The sequence below is a fragment of the Amblyomma americanum genome, chromosome 3 (genome assembly GCF_052857255.1).
Source record: "Amblyomma americanum isolate KBUSLIRL-KWMA chromosome 3, ASM5285725v1, whole genome shotgun sequence".
NCBI lineage: Eukaryota > Metazoa > Arthropoda > Arachnida > Ixodida > Ixodidae > Amblyomma > Amblyomma americanum.
In genome coordinates, this window is record NC_135499.1 from 10,024,407 (window position 1) to 10,046,488 (window position 22,082).

The following is a 22,082-nucleotide window of genomic DNA, read 5'->3' on the forward strand; positions in this document are numbered from 1 at the left end:
AACGCTCTTTGTCCGGACTTGACAAGTGCTAGGCCTAGAGTGAATTTTGATCGCTAGGACCTGCGGCATGCTTTCTTGAGTGCGAGGTGTATTGCGCTGCAGCATGTTTGAACTTTTCGACATGCTCAGCACATTTTTTTTCCCTGGAGTTTCTTCGTGAGAATGACTTGGTCCGCATCGAGGGAGTTCGAGGCCTAGCGCCCGCGGAGTCGCCGAGCCCGAAGCGAGTGAGTACGGAAGCCGCGTGGGTGGTCCGAGTTTCTGTATATATTTTCTCTACTATCTCTCTTTCGACTCTGGGAGTCGCGGCTCCGGGAGCCGGGTGGCCTGGGGCCACGGGTGCCGCTACGAGCTCGCTGGTATTGCAGCTCGGCACCGGGCGCTCCGACACCGTCCGATACGGTGGGCGCCGACCGCTCAGAAGCTGCTTTGTGCAGTGAGCGGGGTAGGACCACCCCACAAAGCTGATGTCTCCTCGCGGCTGCGCGCACAAAACCCGTTTCGGGTCTTTGTTGTGGTCACGGTCATTGTCGGAGTGGTCGTTAGGCCTGAGGCTTTTCGGAGCTGCCTGCACCACATTAAAAGAGACATGACCACCGGACCGTGACGTTGAGAGGGGGCGCACTTTGCTGCCCGTCCGTTTTTTTTGTAACCTCGCACGAACTGAGCAGTCTCGTTCAACTCAAGAAAGGGCTTTGTTCACTCGAACTTTGCGTTTGCACAGGACTTGTCGGGCTAGTTGGTTGATCATAATGCAAAAAAAGACGAACTGCGCAACAAGAACACGGACGAAAGGGAGGCAGACACACACTAACGCAGTGCGTTAGTGTGTGTCTGCCTCCCTTTCGTCCGTGTTCTTGTTGCGCAGTTCGTCTTTTTTGCGTTTGCACAGCCGCCGACACGTTTTGCTAGCAAGTTAGGCATTGTGCCACGAGGCCCTTGCGGATGCCGTTTCCCCTCCCGTGACCTACATTAAAGACACGCCGAGAGTGTTTCGGCAATTTTGCAGATCCGGTGGAGCCACCCAGGCTTGCTGTCCGGTGCACATCGTCTCGCTGCCACCTGCTGCGACGGAGCGGCCTGTATCCTGTTCGCCGCATCCATCCGGGGCAGCTGTGGCGAGACCAGTCAGCAGTCACCTCCGACTGCTGCTGCCCTGGCGACTACTGCAGAATCCTGGCCTGCAGTTTTCTCACTGCCCTTCGATTCGCGGGCCTGCGGACACAGTGGTTCATGGGCCATGCGAGTTGTCTCAGCGAAGACCTTCACACCGCCTTCGGAACAGCGCGAAAGGCAGCGTGGACGCTGTCGGCGTGACCTCCGCTGCAAGACGTGCCTCAAGGACAAGACCAGGAGACTCCTCCATAGCATGTACTTTCAGGCGCGTGGGTCTATTTAAGGTTGGGGGGATGTGGGGACCTGCCCTGCAGCCCCCTGAGTTTGCTTTCCCGTTAGGCACCGTGCAGCGGCGGTCTCACCTCGAGGCTGAGCGGATTCCCTTGTCAGTTACATTAACTGGCAAGAGAGGGCGCCAGCGTCGCTGCGCGGGAGACTGCTGAAGCCTGCCCGCGGGAGATGGGGTCTCTTCGGCCGGGATAATCGCCGCGATCGGACGCGTCGCTCGCGGCTCCGCTCTTCGCCGGCGGGGCGAAGAAGCGACGGGGAGACAGGCTCCCGTACTCGTCCCGTCCGGCCTGCGGAGTTTATATCCCTTGCCCTAGCGCGGGCGAACATTCGCTCGGAACCTTGCTGGTGAGTCGGACGCCCTCGATTCATTAGCGTACCTTGTTGCTAGCTGGCGTTATTGTTTCTGTAGCAATAAATGCCTGTTTGTGTCAGCCAATGTGTCGTTCCTTTGTTCCCCCAGAGCAAGGCCCGCCGTGGTCGGCGAGCGCTCGGTAGCGTACGCGATCACGGGGTGGGGTCCGGGCGGCTTTGAACCGTGTCAGCCGCGATTGAGTGGGGAGAAAGGACTTATCTCCCCATGTCAAACCCCACAACTGTCACTTTAGAATGACGCACTGTGGGGCGAGTTGGCGCATGGCTGAAAAAACTGCGGCGCAATGAAGACAATACATCCGCACACTATCAACGGTTTATTGGAAGAAAATGGGCACATTTACAAGCCTCACTCACCATCTGACACCGATTTTATGATTATGATGTGGCCTTTATGATTAAAAAATGGGGAGCACGTGCATAAGTGATAGCTCTGTAGCTCTGCGAAGTAATGAAATTTGCTATCTTGAAACCTTTTTATGAAGACCTGTGCCGCCAAGAATTCTCTTCCTTTCCGGCGTCCGACTCCTAAACTTGGGTGGGGCCCTTGTGGCTTTTATTATTATGTTTGTTGTTTTGTTTTTGTTTTGCTTTTACGTTTAAGGTATTGACTGCTTTTGCTTCGAATGCATATGACACTGCTTTTGCTACGATTGGCTGACACTGATATTGCTAAGACCTCGTTTCCCTCGAGTCCCGAATGGCCCGCGTGATTTCTTGTTGGAATTTGGAATTGTATACAGGGAAGGTTGTTGCGAATGTAGCTAAGTTTTTGGGGGTTCTTCCTGCGAGAAGAAGGCGACATGCCCCCTACATGTGAGTCCGACACAGTCTGTACCTCTTTGCCGTGGGTATCTCCGTACTGGACGGCGAGCACTATCGTGGCCGTTTCAGCTTCGGTGACCGTGCAGTGCCTCAGGGAAACGCTGGCCACTTCTTGGAATGTCGAGTCCACTGCCGTGGCGCGCGATTCGTCTCTGCGGCGCTTTAGGCAGTCGATCCGAGCGTTGCGTTGTGCGAGCGTGACATGGTCTTGGGCAATGGATTGACATGAACCCTATTGCGGTGTTTGGGTGAAAGATTTTCCGTCGACTCGATGACTTGGAGATCGGCCGGGAAGCCGATTCTACTCAGTATCTGCCTGCCGGTTTCCGTGCGAAGGAGTCGCTCTCGCTGTGCGAGGAGGAGAGAGTCTCTGATTTCGTCGGTGTTGTGAAGTCCCAGTGCTTCGAATTTGCCGTTGGCCGTATACGGGTGTAGTTGGAGGGCGTGTTTGTATGCCGTGCGGATCAACGCGTCCGCTTTCTTGAAGTCTCGTCTGAGAAGAGTGTGACACGGAAGACCGTAAGAGATGCGGCTGAGGACAAGCGCCTGCACCAGTCTTATTGTGTCCTCTTCTCGCATGCCCTTTCTGTTCCTGGCCACCCGGCGTATCATTCGGGCGATTTGCTGGGTGGCGTGGGACAGGAACTTGAAGGTGTGTGTGGCTTTGCGGTCGCTGTGTGTCCAGAGACCGAGTATGCGGACTAGAGGGGTTTCCTTGACCTGGGTGCCGTGAAGTAGGACGTCGATCTGTGTGTCTTGGGATTTGTAAGCAAACCCCTCGACTTTGATTATTTCTGATTTCTCAGGGGCACATCGCAGGCCGCGGCATATGGCTTCTCTTTCGACGCATGTCGCCTCCACTTGTAGCGCTTGTTCCTTCCGAATCCGATCAGTGCACCTTTATTTCTGGGATTTTGCTGTTTGTGCGACGCAGAAGGACCACACAGCATCGCTGAAACCGCGGGTACTAATCCCAACGTATAGAAATTGAAGGAGACACTGAAGGCGCGCCTTAAGTGTATGACGCGATAGCTTAATGCCCATATGTAACAGGCGGGCTAGTTAGTGCTTAACAGGGGAGTGCATATTGCAACCGCGCAAAACGACGAAGGACGAAGAGAAGAAAGCACAGGACACAACGCGGAACTTCAACCTAGGTTTACTACAAGGAAGACCACATTATGCAAGATTCGTAATCACACCTGATACACAGCAGACACCATCACGTGACACTGGCACGCGGGCGCGCGTCGCACAAGTTGGCATCTATAGTTGAATTCCGTCATTTTCTTTTCTAATGCTGTAGGCTTCGAAAATTTCCCTGCTAAGTTGGGTCGGCAATTTTTTCAGGACAGTTGTGTCGCGGAACCTGGGCGTGCAGTTACGGCAATGGCGACAAAGTTTCGCCAGTCCCCCCCCCCCCCCCCCCCGCCAATGAGTCAACTGCTGCGCGGTGTTCCTGAAGTCTAACATTCTGGCAACGTCCAGTTTGCCATATATGTAACAATTCCCACATGTGAGGGGTATTTGGTACACCACCTCTGTTTTGCAGGGAACGAACCTGTCTACGTGCTTAGTGCGGCACTCGTTCTTTCTTCCCTTTCCCTGCACCATATTGAACATTATCGAAAGCTGTTTGGGCGCCGTGAGGACCACCGGGACCTCACATTTCGTGGCCACTTTTTTGAGGATATGGGAAATCTGGTGGAAGTACGGCGTAGCCACGGGCCTCCGGCGTTGCTGAAGCTCGATGCCCACCGAAGCACTGCCCAAATGAAGAACCGCAACGCCGGAGACCCGGAAAACCGGCCGGGAAGACCGGGCCCCACTTGCGTGGATACCGCGCGGCGGCGCTGTTGTCGCGGGCGCCGCCGTCATCGCGCGCGGAGGGACTAGACTATAGTGGAGACGCGCTTTGCCCAACGTTTTAGCAGCCAGCGCAGTTCTTAAGATATCGATCGCCACTGCTGTCATGTGGTTTGCGAGCATGGGGTAACACATTCGGGGACCTGTGCGAACTTTAAGCAATTTTTCAGGTGGCCTAAAGCATGCACGCATTTTATGCACGTTTTTAAAACCCAGTGCGCTTTCGTGCAGCTTTCCTTGGACAGAATGCGTTTTGTCCCATTGTATACGCAATAGTTTTTTTTTCTCCTAGGTGAATGCGATAGTTATAAAGCAAGGATCATCCGGGAAGTTTATTCTGGCATCTCTTTTTTGGGTTTCTGCCTGGCAAAACACTATTAAACCATCACACAGGTCGCGGTGAGAGATTTCAGTCTCTCCAAGCACTTGTTCTCCGAAAATCCGCTGGCCCTGCTGTGAGGTGCCTCGTGCAGCTGACGTAAATGAAATTAAGCTTGTCTAACTTCCTGTTGTTCTTTTTTCGACTGAATCGCACGTCGAAATGAAAGAGGCCTGGTTAAAACACGCTGCACTTAGGCCTTTCCTTCTTGCCGATCGAACAAAACAATCGTCTGAAAAAGAAATGGTGGAATCTCGGTGACGACATACTCTTCAGTTTAGTGTGAAACTGCATTTTTGTTCTTGTATGTCTGGATAGACCAGCGTTCCGATGGACGCGGCAGGTTGTATTTGAAGTGCTCGGCTGAATCGCCGCCAACCGTTTCCTCGACATCTATTGCCTCTGCACAGTTCCTGCAAACACGCTGATCTTGCTGATTGTGTTCTTCTTCGATGGAACACTTTTGCGGGTTGCTTGTCCGCCTCTTCTTGTCCATCGGCAATGTTTTAAAAACGTACTTCAGCAGGTTCTTAAAGAGGGTAGGCACTGCATCCTGGATTGTCGCGCGGGATCTGCGTTTTTATGGAGGAAAAACATCTGCGTTTTTATGGAGGAAAAACGCTAAGGCGCCCGTGTGCTGTGCGATGTCAGTGCACGTTAAAAGATCCCCAGGTGGTCGAAATTATTCCGGAGCCCTCCACTACGGCACCTATTTCTTCCTTCTTTCACTCCCTCCTTTATCCCTTTCTTGACGGTGCGGTTCAGGTGTCCAACGATATATGAGACAAATACTGCGCCATTTTCCTTCCCCCAAAAAACCAATTAAAAGGATCACTAGCTCAGTGCCGTTCACAGTGTGCAGGAATTTTCGTCGGATGTACCTGTTGACAGACAAGAAAAGTGAGAAAAATCAGCGCTTGGAAGACTGCTGCTGTCAAACACAAAGTTGAGAGATGGGTGGCACGCCATTATAACTTCAGCTTTAGAGAGCTTCAGAACGTTGTTTTTTGTTGCACCAGTTTTCTCAAAGCATCAACATGCGTAGAAGTGCTAAATGTCCGTAACTTGCGTCAAACCGTCTTTCACAGAGAAGTGAATTCTCCTGCAGCGAATTGTCGGCTCTGGGAATAGCGGCGCCCACTTCGAGAAGAGGTAAGGGCAAGCCAGCGGTCGGAAAATCGACACTTTTTCTGAGCACGATTTATAACCGGAATCACACCCGGGAACAAGACCATCTGTGAACCCTTTTCTTAGACGTAGATGTCATTCTTCCAGCACGCAGCAAGCATAAAGAAGCACGACTCGCAGCAAACCGCACTGAAACACACAACGAGGAACCACGCCAAACCAGGCACAGACTGCCTTCGCTCCGTCGTCTCCTCCGGAACGCTGACGGCGCCTCAGACTGCAGTGCCCTGGTTGGCCCTAGCGGCGTTCACGCGAACGGGGCCACTCCTCTCTGTGGGGAGCGCGGCGCATTTTTCACACCTGCCTTTCTACCAATCAAGGGTTGCCATGGCGGCGCTTGTTTTGGTGACGCGCGCCCCCAGCTGGGCCGATGGCAGCGGTGCTACTGGTGAGGCCTTCCGTGCGGCAGCGCATCGCCCGCTGGGAGCAGCGCCTGCAGGTGAGAGGGTGGCGCACACTCGCGTGCCGCCAGACGGGTTCCACCCAACTGGGGTGCGCGAGTGGTTCAAACCGAATCGGCTATCGAAATCCAATACCTGTGCGAATGTCATGTGGCACTGAGCGGCGGCACTGTGCTACAACATAAGGGCTCGCAACACGAAGCCAGTGCAGCGCGTTCCGTATTTATTGCTCCGGCTTGTAAAATGTTCTGATGCTCAAACTACTGGCCTATGTGGGCTCAAATACGATCGCAGGGTAGCTGATGATGGCCTAGGTTTTTTTCTTAAGTAATTTAAAATCAGAACCTGCCTGTCCGGAATTGGAGACAAATGTCAGTCGTTTGCGGCAGAATTTTCGTCGAGGCGATTGAAGCAGCCGATTTGACAGGCTACGCCATCTGGAAAACTGCCAGGCAACCCATTTCCTGGCTCGGAGCGGGGCTGGGCTTCGCAGTTTTGCCGGATGGCGCAGCCTGTCAAATCGGCTGCTTCAATCGCCTCGACGAAAATTCTGCCGCAACGGACTACAGTTTTTCGCTGGTTTCGGACAGTCTAGGCAAGTTATGATGTTGAATTAGTTTGTAAAGAAACAAACGAGGCCGCCAAACTATTGGGCTGTATATAATTGGCAATCTTTGGCTAGATGTGCGAAACACACACCACATGCACAAGGAAGGTAGACGGGACTGAGCGCCGCTCACAAACGCTGTATTCGGAGGGAAAACGCAAGGAACGGCGTCATGCTTCAATTAACTTTGATATGACAGCCAACGAACGAAACAGTTGTTCTCGGCCTTCCTTGTACAAAGGTATGGACGTGTCGCTGACGCACATGCTTTCTTTCTTTTCGATAAAAATGCTTCAATTAATTCCCTGGCTTTGGTATTGTTACTTGTTGAGATTCTTACTTGTTTGTTGTCAGAACAGTTTCCTTCAGTGCATCTTGAATCCCGCGTGCTGTTTTCTGTTATTTTTTCTTTACTGAGCTTATACGGTTCCAGAATTTTCTTGGTCCACTTTGGTTGTACCGGGAACTTGAGCCACCCAGTGATCTGTGGAGTGCTTTATTTTGCTCTGGACAACGATCTGTACCTCCAGTTTCTTTTGTCGATTCCCATTCCCATTTTTGGCCCATTTGATCGTGCGATAACAGCGGCTTCTGTGCCTCTTTGTGTTACCTTGAAGCCACCCGCCCAGGTTCGTGGCTCCCACTCTTCATTTCGAGATAATTTTCGTACAGGTGAGTAGTTCTTTTTGTAATCCCAGTTTTCCGTCTCTATCGCTTCCTGAACACTACCTGCTGCTATTTGTGCGGCGTTTAAATCAGCGTTTTCTTCATATCTCTTTCCCACGTGCAGACCAGTATGTTTATGACGACGTCACTTCCCAAAGTCCCCTCCATGCTTGCGATGCAGAAGGGTGCTTGTCCCTCACAGCTCGTAAAATGAGCGGAAGGGAATTTCGGAGAAGACGGGATATGGAGGCAGTCTTTCTTCCCTTTTGCCGACAGTGGGCGGTCGAAAAAGAAGACGCCGTCCTTTCGCTAACGAGCCGCGTGCTGACCTTGGGTTCTTCGGTCGCTTCGGGGCCAGGCTGGCTGGGCCCGTAATCCAGTTCCAGATGAGTTCGAGCGAGAGTGACCACTTTTGTGACTGGTTTTGCCGAGGTATGCATCACCGCATGAACACCACAGGTGAGCGACGTGTAAAGCTCCGTGGGCATGCGGGAAAGCACCCCGCAGAGCCACCACGACCGCATACACAATCAGTAAATAGCCTGTCCGCACGCGAATAATGGGCTAGCACAGGATGCGTGAAAAAAGGACAGATCTGTCATCCACACACAGAGGGACCCGAACTGTGGAAAAGTAATGAGATCAGAATGGGAAGCCTTTGCCTCACTCTTGTTCTTTTAGCCTTGGCGATGGTGACACGCATCTCAGAGGCGAGAAAATCCAAGGAACCGTGTCGTGCCTTTTTGACAAAGGCCTAGAGGTCGCTATAGGGGAAAGCATTGCATGCATCCGCTCTGACGAAAGTGCCTCGAGCAGAGTGCTTTGGTCGGCTTGCAATTGACCCTGTTCACCCACCGCGCGGCGAGCTTTTCATCTTGCGGCAAACAGTGCCAGCCGACGAAGTGCCTCGTGTTGAATATGGTGCTCAGCTGGCACGCTTTGTACGTCCACATCGCACGCAACTTGAGAACGCTCGCTCGGGTGGCCCTCCTCAACGCGACGTCACATGGGTGAGGTTTCCCTCTCCTCTCCTGCGCTCGCGCGGGAGATTTGAACATCGCGCTTTCAGTTGACGATTAATTGCGGCAGTGTTTTAGTCAAAATGAGGGGGAAAAATTAACGTCACAGACGTGATCAGCAACGAGTCTACTTAGAAGTGCACATTGCAACCGCGCAAAACGACGAGGGACGAAGAGAAGAAAGCACGGGACACAACGGGGAACTTCAACTGAGGTTTACTACAAGGCAAACCACATTTATACCAGATTCGTAATCACACCTGATAGACAGCAGACACCGAATCTTGTATAAATGTGGTTTGCCTTGTAGTAAACCTCAGTTGAAGTTCCCCGTTGTGTCCCGTGCTTTCTTCTCTTCGTCCTCCGTCGTTTTGCGCGGTTGCAATGTGCACTCCCCTGTAAAGCACCAACTAGCCCGCCTTTGCCTTTTAAAAATCTACCCAGAACCCTAGAACTTTAGCAGATTCGAAAACCGCCTCAGTGTCCCTTTAAAAGCATTGGAAACAGTCACATCAATTAAGCAAAATCTGGGCAGCTGGCGACAGAGTAGAATCAATTTTTTCTTAAAACAGCGCAAAAAAGGCACGGACGACACACAAGTGGGCGGGGCAGGCGTCCACTTGTGTGTCGTCCGTGCCTTTTTTGCGCTGTGTTAAAAAGAACCTTTACCAACTATCCCAAATCAAGCTATTGTTGCATCTAGAATCAATTTAATTTACGAAAAGACAGGACATAGGACGAACAAAAATTCTTCCGATTATAACAACTTGGGTTACATAGAGCGTTTCAAAATGCAGGCAGTGAAATTAAAAATGCAGACATGGATATAAAGTATAATTACATACTGGGAGAACAGGTTCAGTAGCGGTCGGTGGTTAGATGATAGCTTATTCGTGCTTGCCTTGTGCATAAAATTAGCTGGGGCGGAAAACAGCTCTGTATTTAGCCTTCCGGGGCATAAGCAGTGCGCACGTAGATACCGCGGTTAGGGAATGCCTGTGGAACATACTCTGAGAAGCTGGTATCGGTGATGAAAGTAACTGATAAAGCAAATATACCGAGGTAATAAAAGTTAAATTGCATGGTAAAACGGCAGTACTGCGACAACAGTCAAAAAGGTTCTCTATCACCGCTGCAGTTGGCAATTTCTGTGGTGTATATGGAGCAACACAGTAGTCTATGCTATCATCTCTCGTACAAGTTAGAGTGGTCGTAGAGCAGCGGTTGCTGACGATACTGTACCCATATATAGTCAGGAAGATACTAACATTGTGGGGATATAACAAGCATGAAATATTGAGAGGTATTTGGAAAGGAATAGTGCTGGCATTGCTTAATTTTCGCAATGCGGTTTTGTGCCTCAGGGCGGAAGTTCTGACGGCCTAGAAATAAATCGGAGCTGTCGGCAGATAAGCACTGGGTGCCCAAGGCAAAATCACAAACGAGGCAGCACAGGAGGAAATGTGCTGCGCAGAGTAAAATATTTGCAGAACGCCTAGGGGAGACTGGTTGAGAACAGGTGGGCTTAAATGCTTAAAGGATTATTGTTCTTTGATTACTCACGAGGCAGCGCCCGTCACTTTGAAGCTAGATCAGCCTGACTGCGTCCACTGCAGGACAAAGGCTTCTCCAATGTCCCTCTAATTAACCCTGTACCTGGTCAGCTGCGGCCACCGCATCCCCGCTAACATCTAAGCTCATCCGCTTGCCTAATTCCCCCCCCCCTCCCCCCTGCTATAGGCTTGCCTTCACAAGGGTAGAAACTTGCGCGAGTCGGTAACGGTGATCCACGGTAAGTGAAGCGCAAAACGGGACAAGGGCGTCTTTCTTTGTCCCTTGTCCCGTTTTGCGCTACCCTCACATACCATGGATCACGCTTTCCTTCCCCTGGAATCCACTCCGTTACCCTTAAGGACCAGCGGTTATCTTGCCTTCGCAGTACATGCCATGCCCAAGCCCATTTCTTTCTCTCGATTTCGACTAGGATGTCATTAACACGAGTTTGCTCGCTCACCCACTCTGCCCTCTTCCGGTCTCTTAACGTTACGCCTATCATATCCAGATCTGCTGTCATCACCTGCCCTTATTAGACAAGTAGATATTCTGTTAACGTTTCCAGCGCCTCTGTAAACTGCTGTTTCCTTCCAAGACCGTTGAGCATTAATTGGTTTTCTGCATATTATTTTAGACCCACCGTTGTGCTAAATAATAATATGCAGAAAACCAAAATAAAAAATTAACCATGAAGACACATATGCAGTGTGTGGTAAATCTGTAGAAACATTTAACATCTTATACCACAATGGAAACAGCGCAAAAGAAAGACGAGACACAGGCGCCGATGTTGTGTTCAACGTCTTATACTTGAGAGTGATGGTATCCACCCAGATGTCGATGCAGGCACAGTCACTGTCCCTGAGGCCTAGGGTTTAAACTTAGAAGTAGCAAAGGCAATATGAATAAATCTGCCGTAGACGTAGCAGAAAGCGACTGGAAGAATGGTGGCTCAAAATCAGGGCGGTGACATACAAGTTCACGATTAGAAATTTGTCAGGAGCAAAATCAAAATTCATATCGCATGCCGTTAAATTTGTCAGCTCCTGCCGCCACCCCGTTCCAAAGCGGACGCTCCTTTCAGTTGCTAGAGATATAGTGACGATGACAGTGATGATAGCGATAGTTGATTTCAACGTTGGTATCGCGTGTCGTCTCCAACGCCTCCGTGTAAAGACGGGCGACGCCGTACCTGCAGGTCAATACATTTTTTTAACGGCGCGAACAAACAAGAATATGGTCTAGGTGGTGCATGGTGAAAATACCATGCGGTTTGGGGGGCACAAGGGCGCACACGAAGTGCTCCTTAAATTCCATGGTCTGCTGGCCTTCAGTGCCAGGATGTTGGCTCTTTTATGCTACTTACATTTGCTCGTTTCGCGTCCGCTTCTCCGTCCGCTCTCAGAGTTCAAGATGGCGGCTAAATCAAGTGATCACAGCAGTAACAACACAGGTCTCCAAATCGCAGGCTGGACATCACACCGCGCGCGCTCGCGCAGTCGTTCGGCCGGCACGGCGTCCGGATTACGCCTCTCTCTACTGGCGTTCCGCTATATACCTACAATCTAAGCGGGTGCCGCGACTGGTGCCACTTGGGGGTCGCCATTGGTGACAAAATTATGGCCCACCCGCTTGGCGCAGAGAGATCGGAGTAGTGGCAAACGAATTGGCACAATTCGGCGCACGAAGTTGTTAGCCGGGTTGAAGCCTGGTGTGTGTAAGGGAATCGTACCGACGACCTTTATTCCTCGAAACCGTAATGGGGCCGACCTTCGGAGGGCCGTGGCAGGCGAACCAGTGGTCGCAGAGCGATGCAGGGGGTACCAAACGAATCGTCGTTTTGTGATGTACACGTTATCATACAAATTTGTTGAAAGTGTAGATGAAAACAAATTAGCTAACGCTCTTCATTTGATGTCGCATTCGCGAATCATTTGTTTAATTTTTTCTCCGTTGCCTAGCTGTGATGCAGTTTCCGACTTCGCCACTTGTTCATCAAGATTTGTCGAACGCCGCTATGCATGCACAGAAGCCATCTGCTTCCGTCAGGATTCTCTCTATGTCGGTGACAGGCTGCAGCTTTCAACAGTTGTCGTGCAGCTTGTAGCCATTCGCGACGCAGCTACCACATTGTTGACAGAAGCCTTCGAAATTATATGTTACACTACCTGTAGATAGCTCCCTCGACGAGTAGGAGACTACACACACCTTCCACGTTCATCGCGTACAGCTTCATGTCGCCAGTCATCACACACTGCAGGTCACCAAGCATCAGTGCAGACATAAGACTGGTCTCAGCACAGCGGGAAAGCGGCCCCAACTCATTCGAATGAGTGCATACGAACGGCTCGCTTGATGGCGACCTAGTATACACGTACAGTCAATGCTCAGATCTCTGCTGGACTTATTGAAGGGAAAGCTTCGCTACCGTACCCCGTAACGATTTCGCGGTGCTTGCGGTTTTGACCTTCAAGTGAGCGAGAGGCCAAACCAAGACTAAGCTATGGTATAACTATACTGTCCCACCACATGCTACACCAGGCACCTCAAGGTCTGGTCAAAGGTCAAATACTGCTACCCCGGGCACCTCAAGGTCAAAGGTCGATGGCCACGGGTCAAGGTCAAATACAAAGTTGAGACATTAATGAGATTATGACTTGGACACCTCAGCCACGCTTAAAGGGGGCTTTGAAAGTGGGTCTCAACAAAGATGAGGTGTGCCTAAGATTCTAAAGGATGCCGCTTCACAAATATCCTCTAGCAATTTTTTAGATCCTATTTGTGGAAGCTGGGTTACCTGTAGTCTAAATTTGCACTTCCACGTCTTCGTGCCTTTACCTCTTCTCTCGTCACATTTTGCGCGCTCGCATTCACCCCTCGCATTCACCCCTCGCATTCACCCCTCGCACTCACCCACTCGCACTCGGCCCCCTCGCACTCACCCCCTCGCACTCGGCCCCCTCGCACTCGCCCCGTCGCACTCGCCCCGTCGCTCTCGCCCCCTCGCACTCACCCCCTCGCACTCACCCCCTCGCACTCACCCCGCTCGCACTCGGCCCCCTCGCACTCGCCCCTTTGTACTCGCCCTCGCACTCACCCCCTCGCACTCACCCCCTCGCACTCACCCCGCTCGCACTCGCCCCTTTGTACTCGCCCCGTCGCACTCGCCCTCGCACTCACCCCCTCGCACTCGGCCTCCTCGCACTCGCCCCCTCGCACTCACCCCATCGCGCTTGCCCCCTCGCACTCTCCTCCTCGCACTCACCCCCTCGCAATCGGCCGCTCGCACTCACCCCCTCGCACTTGGCCCACTCGCACATGGCCCCCTCTCACTCACCCCCTCGCACTCACCCCCTCGCACTCACCCCCTCGCACTCGCCCCGCTCGCTCTCGCCCCGTCGCTCTCACCCCTCGCACTCACCCCCTCGTAGCCGCCGCGGTGGCTGAGTGGTTATGGCGCTCGGCTGCTGGCCTGAAAGACGCGGGTTCGATCCCGGCCGCGGCGGTCGAATTTCGATGGAGGCGAAATTCTAGAGGTCCGTGGGCTGTGCGATGTCAGTGCACGTTAAAGAACCCCAGGTGGTCGAAATTTCCGGAGCCCTTCACTACGGCGTCTCTCATAGCCTGAGTCGCTGTGGACGTTAAACCCCCATAAACCAACCAAACTCACCCCCACGCACTAGCCCCCCTCGCCCTATCTCCTTTATACTCGCCCCGTCGCACTCGCCCCCTCGCACTCGGCCCCCTCGCACTCGTCCCTTTGTACTCGCCCCATTGCACTCGCCTTCGCACTCACCCCGCTCGCACTCGCCCTCGCACTCACCCCGCTCGCACTCACCCCGCTCGCACTCGGCCCCTCGCCCTCGGCCCCTCGCACTCGGCCCCTTCCACCGGCTGACGACGCGCGCGAACCAATGCTAGCAGTCTGCTGCTGACGTAACGAGCGCTACATGGCGTAACGAGCGCGGATTCGGGCGAAAGCCCAGCACCGTAGGTCGCCGCTATGCACGGAAGCGGGAGTTTTAAAAATTGTATTGTAAAATATCAACTCACTTTTGTGGCCTCGTACGCTGCATGAATGCTCGTTGGCCTGTACTCTACATAATGTGAGCATTTTATAGACAACCTCAAACACCCTTTTCAGGGACCCTTTAAGCTACTGAGATGTGCGGTGCATGCATTGGCATTCACAAGGTTGGAGCAGAAACGCAGCACCGAAGCCTTCTTTGTGTTCATTGGCATTAGTGTTGACAGGGTTCTAGACTCCAATGATTTTGAGGAAAGGAAGGCACATAACCGTCTCCCTGGTGGAGTGAACGCCTCAATTGCCCTTTGAGGTATGTGGCGGTGGGGAGAGAGATGTGGGCTGCACGCATTAGCGCTGACAATGTTGTGGCAGGCACCCACCTTCGCAGCAATGTGCCACAGCGTTCATTGGGTGACCAACCTCTAGTGATCAGCCATTAATTTAACCTAGACTTGGCAAGGTGGCCGCGTTGCCTATCCAGTGTGGGGAACGCACTCAACATTACAGGTTTAGCTGCGTCTGCTTGCCGGATACACCACAGCTTTCGCTCTCCGACCAGGTTCAGCAGTAGTGAAACTGCAGCCAATTTCTTTTTTTATAAGCCTGCATGAAAGCACACTTTCTGGGAGACTTTAGGCTGCATTGCACGTTTATGGTTTTGAGATTCCCTTCGATATAAAGAACAAAGACTCTACCAAGAACAAAGACTCCACCGTTTACTCGAGAACATTTGGAAGTTGGCGCCTGTATCATAGTCCTGTCTTGTCTCATGTGCTTTCTTGAAGTGTGTGTGTGTGGAGTTCTACGCCTGCGAGATCGGCTCAAGAAATTAGGGTTCAGAAATGAGGTTCTTATGTGTGCAAAAACAGGACACAACAAAAATACTTTAGTAAGGTGAAAAGTCGGGCTGGTTGGTGCATGATCTTGTGGCAGGAACAGCATAATACGAGACAAAGAATGGACAGGCGGCACACGACGCTGTCCGGGACACGGCGCTGTCCAACAGCGTCGTGTCCCGCCTGTCCCTTTTTTGTCTCGTGCTGTTCCTGCCACAAAAACAAAAATACACATGTGACATCCAGCGAGCGCATGTTGTCTTATCTTTGCTCAAGTACGCACCTTATCAAAAATGAGCCAACTCGTCCAAGAAAAAGTATTACTAGAAATGAGGTTCAGAAACCTCATTGTAAAGTAGATTGGTCAGAGTGAGAGTGAGAAATTTTCTTCCGCTCTAACTCAAAGCTAAATGTCATTCTTGCCCAATTTCCCATTTTCAAAATGCACGCCTGCCACTGAGCAGTTTCGGAAAGATTCGTTTCACAGCTTTCTAGTCCGGCTTAGCTTGCTCCTATTAAAGCTAACAAAGGGAGTCCTATTCCATTCATAAGTTTGGTAAGTTCACCCGATGCATAAATGCTACGCTTTGGAGACTGCTACTTTGGAGGCAACATAAAAAATTTCACCCGTCACAGGCTTTGCAAAACATAAGTAGAGTTACCAGGAGGTTGCTCTTAGCAACTTCCTTATATTCCCTGTAATTAATGGGGCCCCACTTGTTTCTTTTCCCAGTAATTCCTTTTGTACTGGGCAGTTTATTGAGCAAAAGTTGCCGCCGCTTTCTGTTGAAAGCGCTGTGCCGTACATAAATCCTGGCTCAAATCCGCAGCACTGGGACAGCTCCTTTTTGTTCACCACCTTCACCTTCCAAAACCACATGGCGGGTGACCACTGGCTTTAGTTCATTCTTTGTTTTCCACGCTGGTGGCCCTCCCAAGGACCGCTCCTAGCTGAGACTCGACTTTCTCTCGAAGAATTCCGTCACCTCGCCCGCCTTCGTTCGCTTCCAGTAGTAGGCTTAGAGCGTGTTAGTGCACCCACACCTCCATCAAGTTGCGAAGGCTCCTGGCGGCTTAGACTGGATACAGCGGGCTAGCAGAAAGCTCAGTTTATCCCAAAACGTGCTGCCAAATATGATGCTTATACATCATCTCTGAGCATATCAGGCAGCTAAAATTTCCTATAACTGGCTGGTCTGAAAATGGCCTCCTTAGGGTAAAAACTCCGTTCACCGATGTCTGTTTGAAGCCTTCATTACCGCGCGATGCTGCTTAACTCGCCCCGTGAGTGCCAGCTCGTTAGGGGGAAAATGTGACTGTCACGCAGAGGTCACGGTGGAGACAAAGACAGTGACGTAGAAGTGGACACCAAGTGGCTCCAAGCCGTGAAACAAAAGGTGACATTGGTCGCCTGTTCAGGTCCCAGTAAATCTAACAATTTCTTCTAACCATTTATTTTCCCCATATTCATTTTGTCACAGCCCCGTCAATTGCTTTTCAAATGGCTATGAAAGCTCTCCTGGCTTGATATGTCCTAAATGAATTTGGAAGTTTTTATTTGGGAGCCTAATTGGAGAACAACTCTGGCCAAAAAAGCGAGAACGATGCCACCGCGTCCGCTTCTCCGTCCGCTCTCAGAGTTCAAGATGGCGGCTAAATCAAGTGATCACAGCAGTAACAACACAGGTCTCCAAATCGCAGGCTGGACATCACACCGCGCGCGCTCGCGCAGTCGTTCGGCCGGCACGGCGTCCGGATTACGCCTCTCTCTACTGGCGTTCCGCTATATACCTACAATCTAAGCGGGTGCCGCGACTGGTGCCACTTGGGGGTCGCCATTGGTGACAAAATTATGGCCCACCCGCTTGGCGCAGAGAGATCGGAGTAGTGGCAAACGAATTGGCACAATTCGGCGCACGAAGTTGTTAGCCGGGTTGAAGCCTGGTGTGTGTAAGGGAATCGTACCGACGACCTTTATTCCTCGAAACCGTAATGGGGCCGACCTTCGGAGGGCCGTGGCAGGCGAACCAGTGGTCGCAGAGCGATGCAGGGGGTACCAAACGAATCGTCGTTTTGTGATGTACAAGTTATCATACAAATTTGTTGAAAGTGTAGATGAAAACAAATTAGCTAACGCTCTTCATTTGATGTCGCAGTCGCGAATCATTTGTTTAATTTTTTCTCCGTTGCCTAGCTGTGATGCAGTTTCCGACTTCGCCACTTGTTCATCAAGATTTGTCGAACGCCGCTATGCATGCACAGAAGCCATCTGCTTCCGTCAGGATTCTCTCTATGTCGGTGACAGGCTGCAGCTTTCAACAGTTGTCGTGCAGCTTGTAGCCATTCGCGACGCAGCTACCACATTGTTGACAGCAGCCTTCGAAATTATATGTTACACTACCTGTAGATAGCTCCCTCGACGAGTAGGAGACTACACACACCTTCCACGTTCATCGCGTACAGCTTCATGTCGCCAGTCATCACACACTGCAGGTCACCAAGCATCAGTGCAGACATAAGACTGGTCTCAGCACAGCGGGAAAGCGGCCCCAACTCATTCGAATGAGTGCATACGAACGGCTCGCTTGATGGCGACCTAGTATACACGTACAGTCAATGCTCAGATCTCTGCTGGACTTATTGAAGGGAAAGCTTCGCTACCGTACCCCGTAACGATTTCGCGGTGCTTGCGGTTTTGACCTTCAAGTGAGCGAGAGGCCAAACCAAGACTAAGCTATGGTATAACTATACTGTCCCACCACATGCTACACCAGGCACCTCAAGGTCTGGTCAAAGGTCAAATACTGCTACCCCGGGCACCTCAAGGCCAAAGGTCGATGGCCACGGGTCAAGGTCAAATACAAAGTTGAGACATTAATGAGATTATGACTTGGACACCTCAGCCACGCTTAAAGGGGGCTTTGAAAGTGGGTCTCAACAAAGATGAGGTGTGCCTAAGATTCTAAAGGATGCCGCTTCACAAATATCCTCTAGCAATTTTTTAGATCCTATTTGTGGAAGCTGGGTTACCTGTAGTCTAAATTTGCACTTCCACGTCTTCGTGCCTTTACCTCTTCTCTCGTCACATTTTGCGCGCTCGCATTCACCCCTCGCATTCAACCCTCGCATTCACCCCTCGCACTCACCCACTCGCACTCGGCCCCCTCGCACTCACCCCCTCGCACTCGGCCCCCTCGCACTCGCCCCGTCGCACTCGCCCCGTCGCTCTCGCCCCCTCGCACTCACCCCCTCGCACTCACCCCGCTCGCACTCGGCCCCCTCGCACTCGCCCCTTTGTACTCGCCCTCGCACTCACCCCCTCGCACTCACCCCGCTCGCACTCGCCCCTTTGTACTCGCCCCGTCGCACTCGCCCTCGCACTCACCCCCTCGCACTCGGCCTCCTCGCACTCGCCCCCTCGCACTCACCCCATCGCGCTTGCCCCCTCGCACTCTCCTCCTCGCACTCACCCCCTCGCAATCGGCCGCTCGCACTCACCCCCTCGCACTTGGCCCACTCGCACATGGCCCCCTCTCACTCACCCCCTCGCACTCACCCCCTCGCACTCACCCCCTCGCACTCACCCCCTCGCACTCGCTCCGCTCGCTCTCGCCCCGTCGCTCTCACCCCTCGCACTCACCCCCTCGTAGCCGCCGCGGTGGCTGAGTGGTTATGGCGCTCGGCTGCTGGCCTGAAAGACGCGGGTTCGATCCCGGCCGCGGCGGTCGAATTTCGATGGAGGCGAAATTCTAGAGGTCCGTGGGCTGTGCGATGTCAGTGCACGTTAAAGAACCCCAGGTGGTCGAAATTTCCGGAGCCCTTCACTACGGCGTCTCTCATAGCCTGAGTCGCTGTGGACGTTAAACCCCCATAAACCAACCAAACTCACCCCCACGCACTAGCCCCCCTCGCCCTATCTCCTTTATACTCGCCCCGTCGCACTCGCCCCCTCGCACTCGGCCCCCTCGCACTCGTCCCTTTTACTCGCCCCATTGCACTCGCCTTCGCACTCACCCCGCTCGCACTCGCCCTCGCACTCACCCCGCTCGCACTCGGCCCCTCGCCCTCGGCCCTTCGCACTCGGCCCCTTCCACCGGCTGACGACGCGCGCGAACCAATGCTAGCAGTCTGCTGCTGACGTAACGAGCGCTACATGGCGTAACGAGCGCGGATTCGGGCGAAAGCCCAGCACCGTAGGTCGCCGCTATGCACGGAAGCGGGAGTTTTAAAAATTGTATTGTAAAATATCAACTCACTTTTGTGGCCTCGTACGCTGCATGAATGCTCGTTGGCCTGTACTCTACATAATGTGAGCATTTTATAGACAACCTCAAACACCCTTTTCAGGGACCCTTTAAGCTACTGAGATGTGCGGTGCATGCATTGGCATTCACAAGGTTGGAGCAGAAACGCAGCACCGAAGCCTTCTTTGTGTTCATTGGCATTAGTGTTGACAGGGTTCTAGACTCCAATGATTTTGAGGAAAGGAAGGCACATAACCGTCTCCCTGGTGGAGTGAACGCCTCAATTGCCCTTTGAGGTATGTGGCGGTGGGGAGAGAGATGTGGGCTGCACGCATTAGCGCTGACAATGTTGTGGCAGGCACCCACCTTCGCAGCAATGTGCCACAGCGTTCATTGGGTGACCAACCTCTAGTGATCAGCCATTAATTTAACCTAGACTTGGCAAGGTGGCCGCGTTGCCTATCCAGTGTGGGGAACGCACTCAACATTACAGGTTTAGCTGCGTCTGCTTGCCGGATACACCACAGCTTTCGCTCTCCGACCAGGTTCAGCAGTAGTGAAACTGCAGCCAATTTCTTTTTTTATAAGCCTGCATGAAAGCACACTTTCTGGGAGACTTTAGGCTGCATTGCACGTTTATGGTTTTGAGATTCCCTTCGATATAAAGAACAAAGACTCTACCAAGAACAAAGACTCCACCGTTTACTCGAGAACATTTGGAAGTTGGCGCCTGTATCATAGTCCTGTCTTGTCTCATGTGCTTTCTTGAAGTGTGTGTGTGTGGAGTTCTACGCCTGCGAGATCGGCTCAAGAAATTAGGGTTCAGAAATGAGGTTCTTATGTGTGCAAAAACAGGACACAACAAAAATACTTTAGTAAGGTGAAAAGTCGGGCTGGTTGGTGCATGATCTTGTGGCAGGAACAGCATAATACGAGACAAAGAATGGACAGGCGGCACACGACGCTGTCCGGGACACGGCGCTGTCCAACAGCGTCGTGTCCCGCCTGTCCCTTTTTTGTCTCGTGCTGTTCCTGCCACAAAAACAAAAATACACATGTGACATCCAGCGAGCGCATGTTGTCTTATCTTTGCTCAAGTACGCACCTTATCAAAAATGAGCCAACTCGTCCAAGAAAAAGTATTACTAGAAATGAGGTTCAGAAACCTCATTGTAAAGTAGATTGGTCAGAGTGAGAGTGAGAAATTTTCTTCCGCTCTAACTCAAAGCTAAATGTCATTCTTGCCCAATTTCCCATTTTCAAAATGCACGCCTGCCACTGAGCAGTTTCGGAAAGATTCGTTTCACAGCTTTCTAGTCCGGCTTAGCTTGCTCCTATTAAAGCTAACAAAGGGAGTCCTATTCCATTCATAAGTTTGGTAAGTTCACCCGATGCATAAATGCTACGCTTTGGAGACTGCTACTTTGGAGGCAACATAAAAAATTTCACCCGTCACAGGCTTTGCAAAACATAAGTAGAGTTACCAGGAGGTTGCTCTTAGCAACTTCCTTATATTCCCTGTAATTAATGGGGCCCCACTTGTTTCTTTTCCCAGTAATTCCTTTTGTACTGGGCAGTTTATTGAGCAAAAGTTGCCGCCGCTTTCTGTTGAAAGCGCTGTGCCGTACATAAATCCTGGCTCAAATCCGCAGCACTGGGACAGCTCCTTTTTGTTCACCACCTTCACCTTCCAAAACCACATGGCGGGTGACCACTGGCTTTAGTTCATTCTTTGTTTTCCACGCTGGTGGCCCTCCCAAGGACCGCTCCTAGCTGAGACTCGACTTTCTCTCGAAGAATTCCGTCACCTCGCCCGCCTTCGTTCGCTTCCAGTAGTAGGCTTAGAGCGTGTTAGTGCACCCACACCTCTATCAAGTTGCGAAGGCTCCTGGCGGCTTAGACTGGATACAGCGGGCTAGCAGAAAGCTCAGTTTATCCCAAAACGTGCTGCCAAATATGATGCTTATACATCATCTCTGAGCATATCAGGCAGCTAAAATTTCCTATAACTGGCTGGTCTGAAAATGGCCTCCTTAGGGTAAAAACTCCGTTCACCGATGTCTGTTTGAAGCCTTCATTACCGCGCGATGCTGCTTAACTCGCCCCGTGAGTGCCAGCTCGTTAGGGGGAAAATGTGACTGTCACGCAGAGGTCACGGTGGAGACAAAGACAGTGACGTAGAAGTGGACACCAAGTGGCTCCAAGCCGTGAAACAAAAGGTGACATTGGTCGCCTGTTCAGGTCCCAGTAAATCTAACAATTTCTTCTAACCATTTATTTTCCCCATATTCATTTTGTCACAGCCCCGTCAATTGCTTTTCAAATGGCTATGAAAGCTCTCCTGGCTTGATATGTCCTAAATGAATTTGGAAGTTTTTATTTGGGAGCCTAATTGGAGAACAACTCTGGCCAAGAAAAGCGAGAACGATGCCACCTCTGTGCACACGGATTAGGATTAGCAGGTGCTGCTGCAGAACATCTAATACGCCTTAGATAACGTGCCCAGAAAATAAAGCTGTGCTCCGCTGCCCCACGTCGCCTGCAGTGTGCGGTCAACTGTTGAGAATAGCTCGCTCTGCGGGAGCGCCCGACTACTGAGTCGGTGGAACCAGTGCTGCTGCGGCCCCCCAGTTTTGATGGAGGCGAAACGAAAGACAGTCATTTAATGCGTTATATCAATGCATGGCAAGA

The 22,082-nt window shown here is 51.8% G+C and overlaps 1 protein-coding gene across 18 annotated transcripts in view; it reads left to right on the forward strand.

Annotated features, from left to right (window-relative positions):
- The window catches only part of LOC144124450 (uncharacterized), a 425,125-nt gene that overhangs the window by 74,590 nt on the left and 328,453 nt on the right, over window positions 1–22,082 (forward strand). The window contains exon 1 of one of the 18 annotated variants that reach the window (XM_077657114.1): window positions 6,393–6,476. The exons of the other annotated variants lie outside the window; for them this stretch is intronic. Within the exon in view, the coding sequence (XP_077513240.1) occupies window positions 6,408–6,476 (69 nt within the window). The 5' untranslated portion in view covers window positions 6,393–6,407. Of the gene's footprint in view, window positions 1–6,392; window positions 6,477–22,082 lie in introns of those variants that run through there. 18 annotated transcript variants of the gene reach the window in all.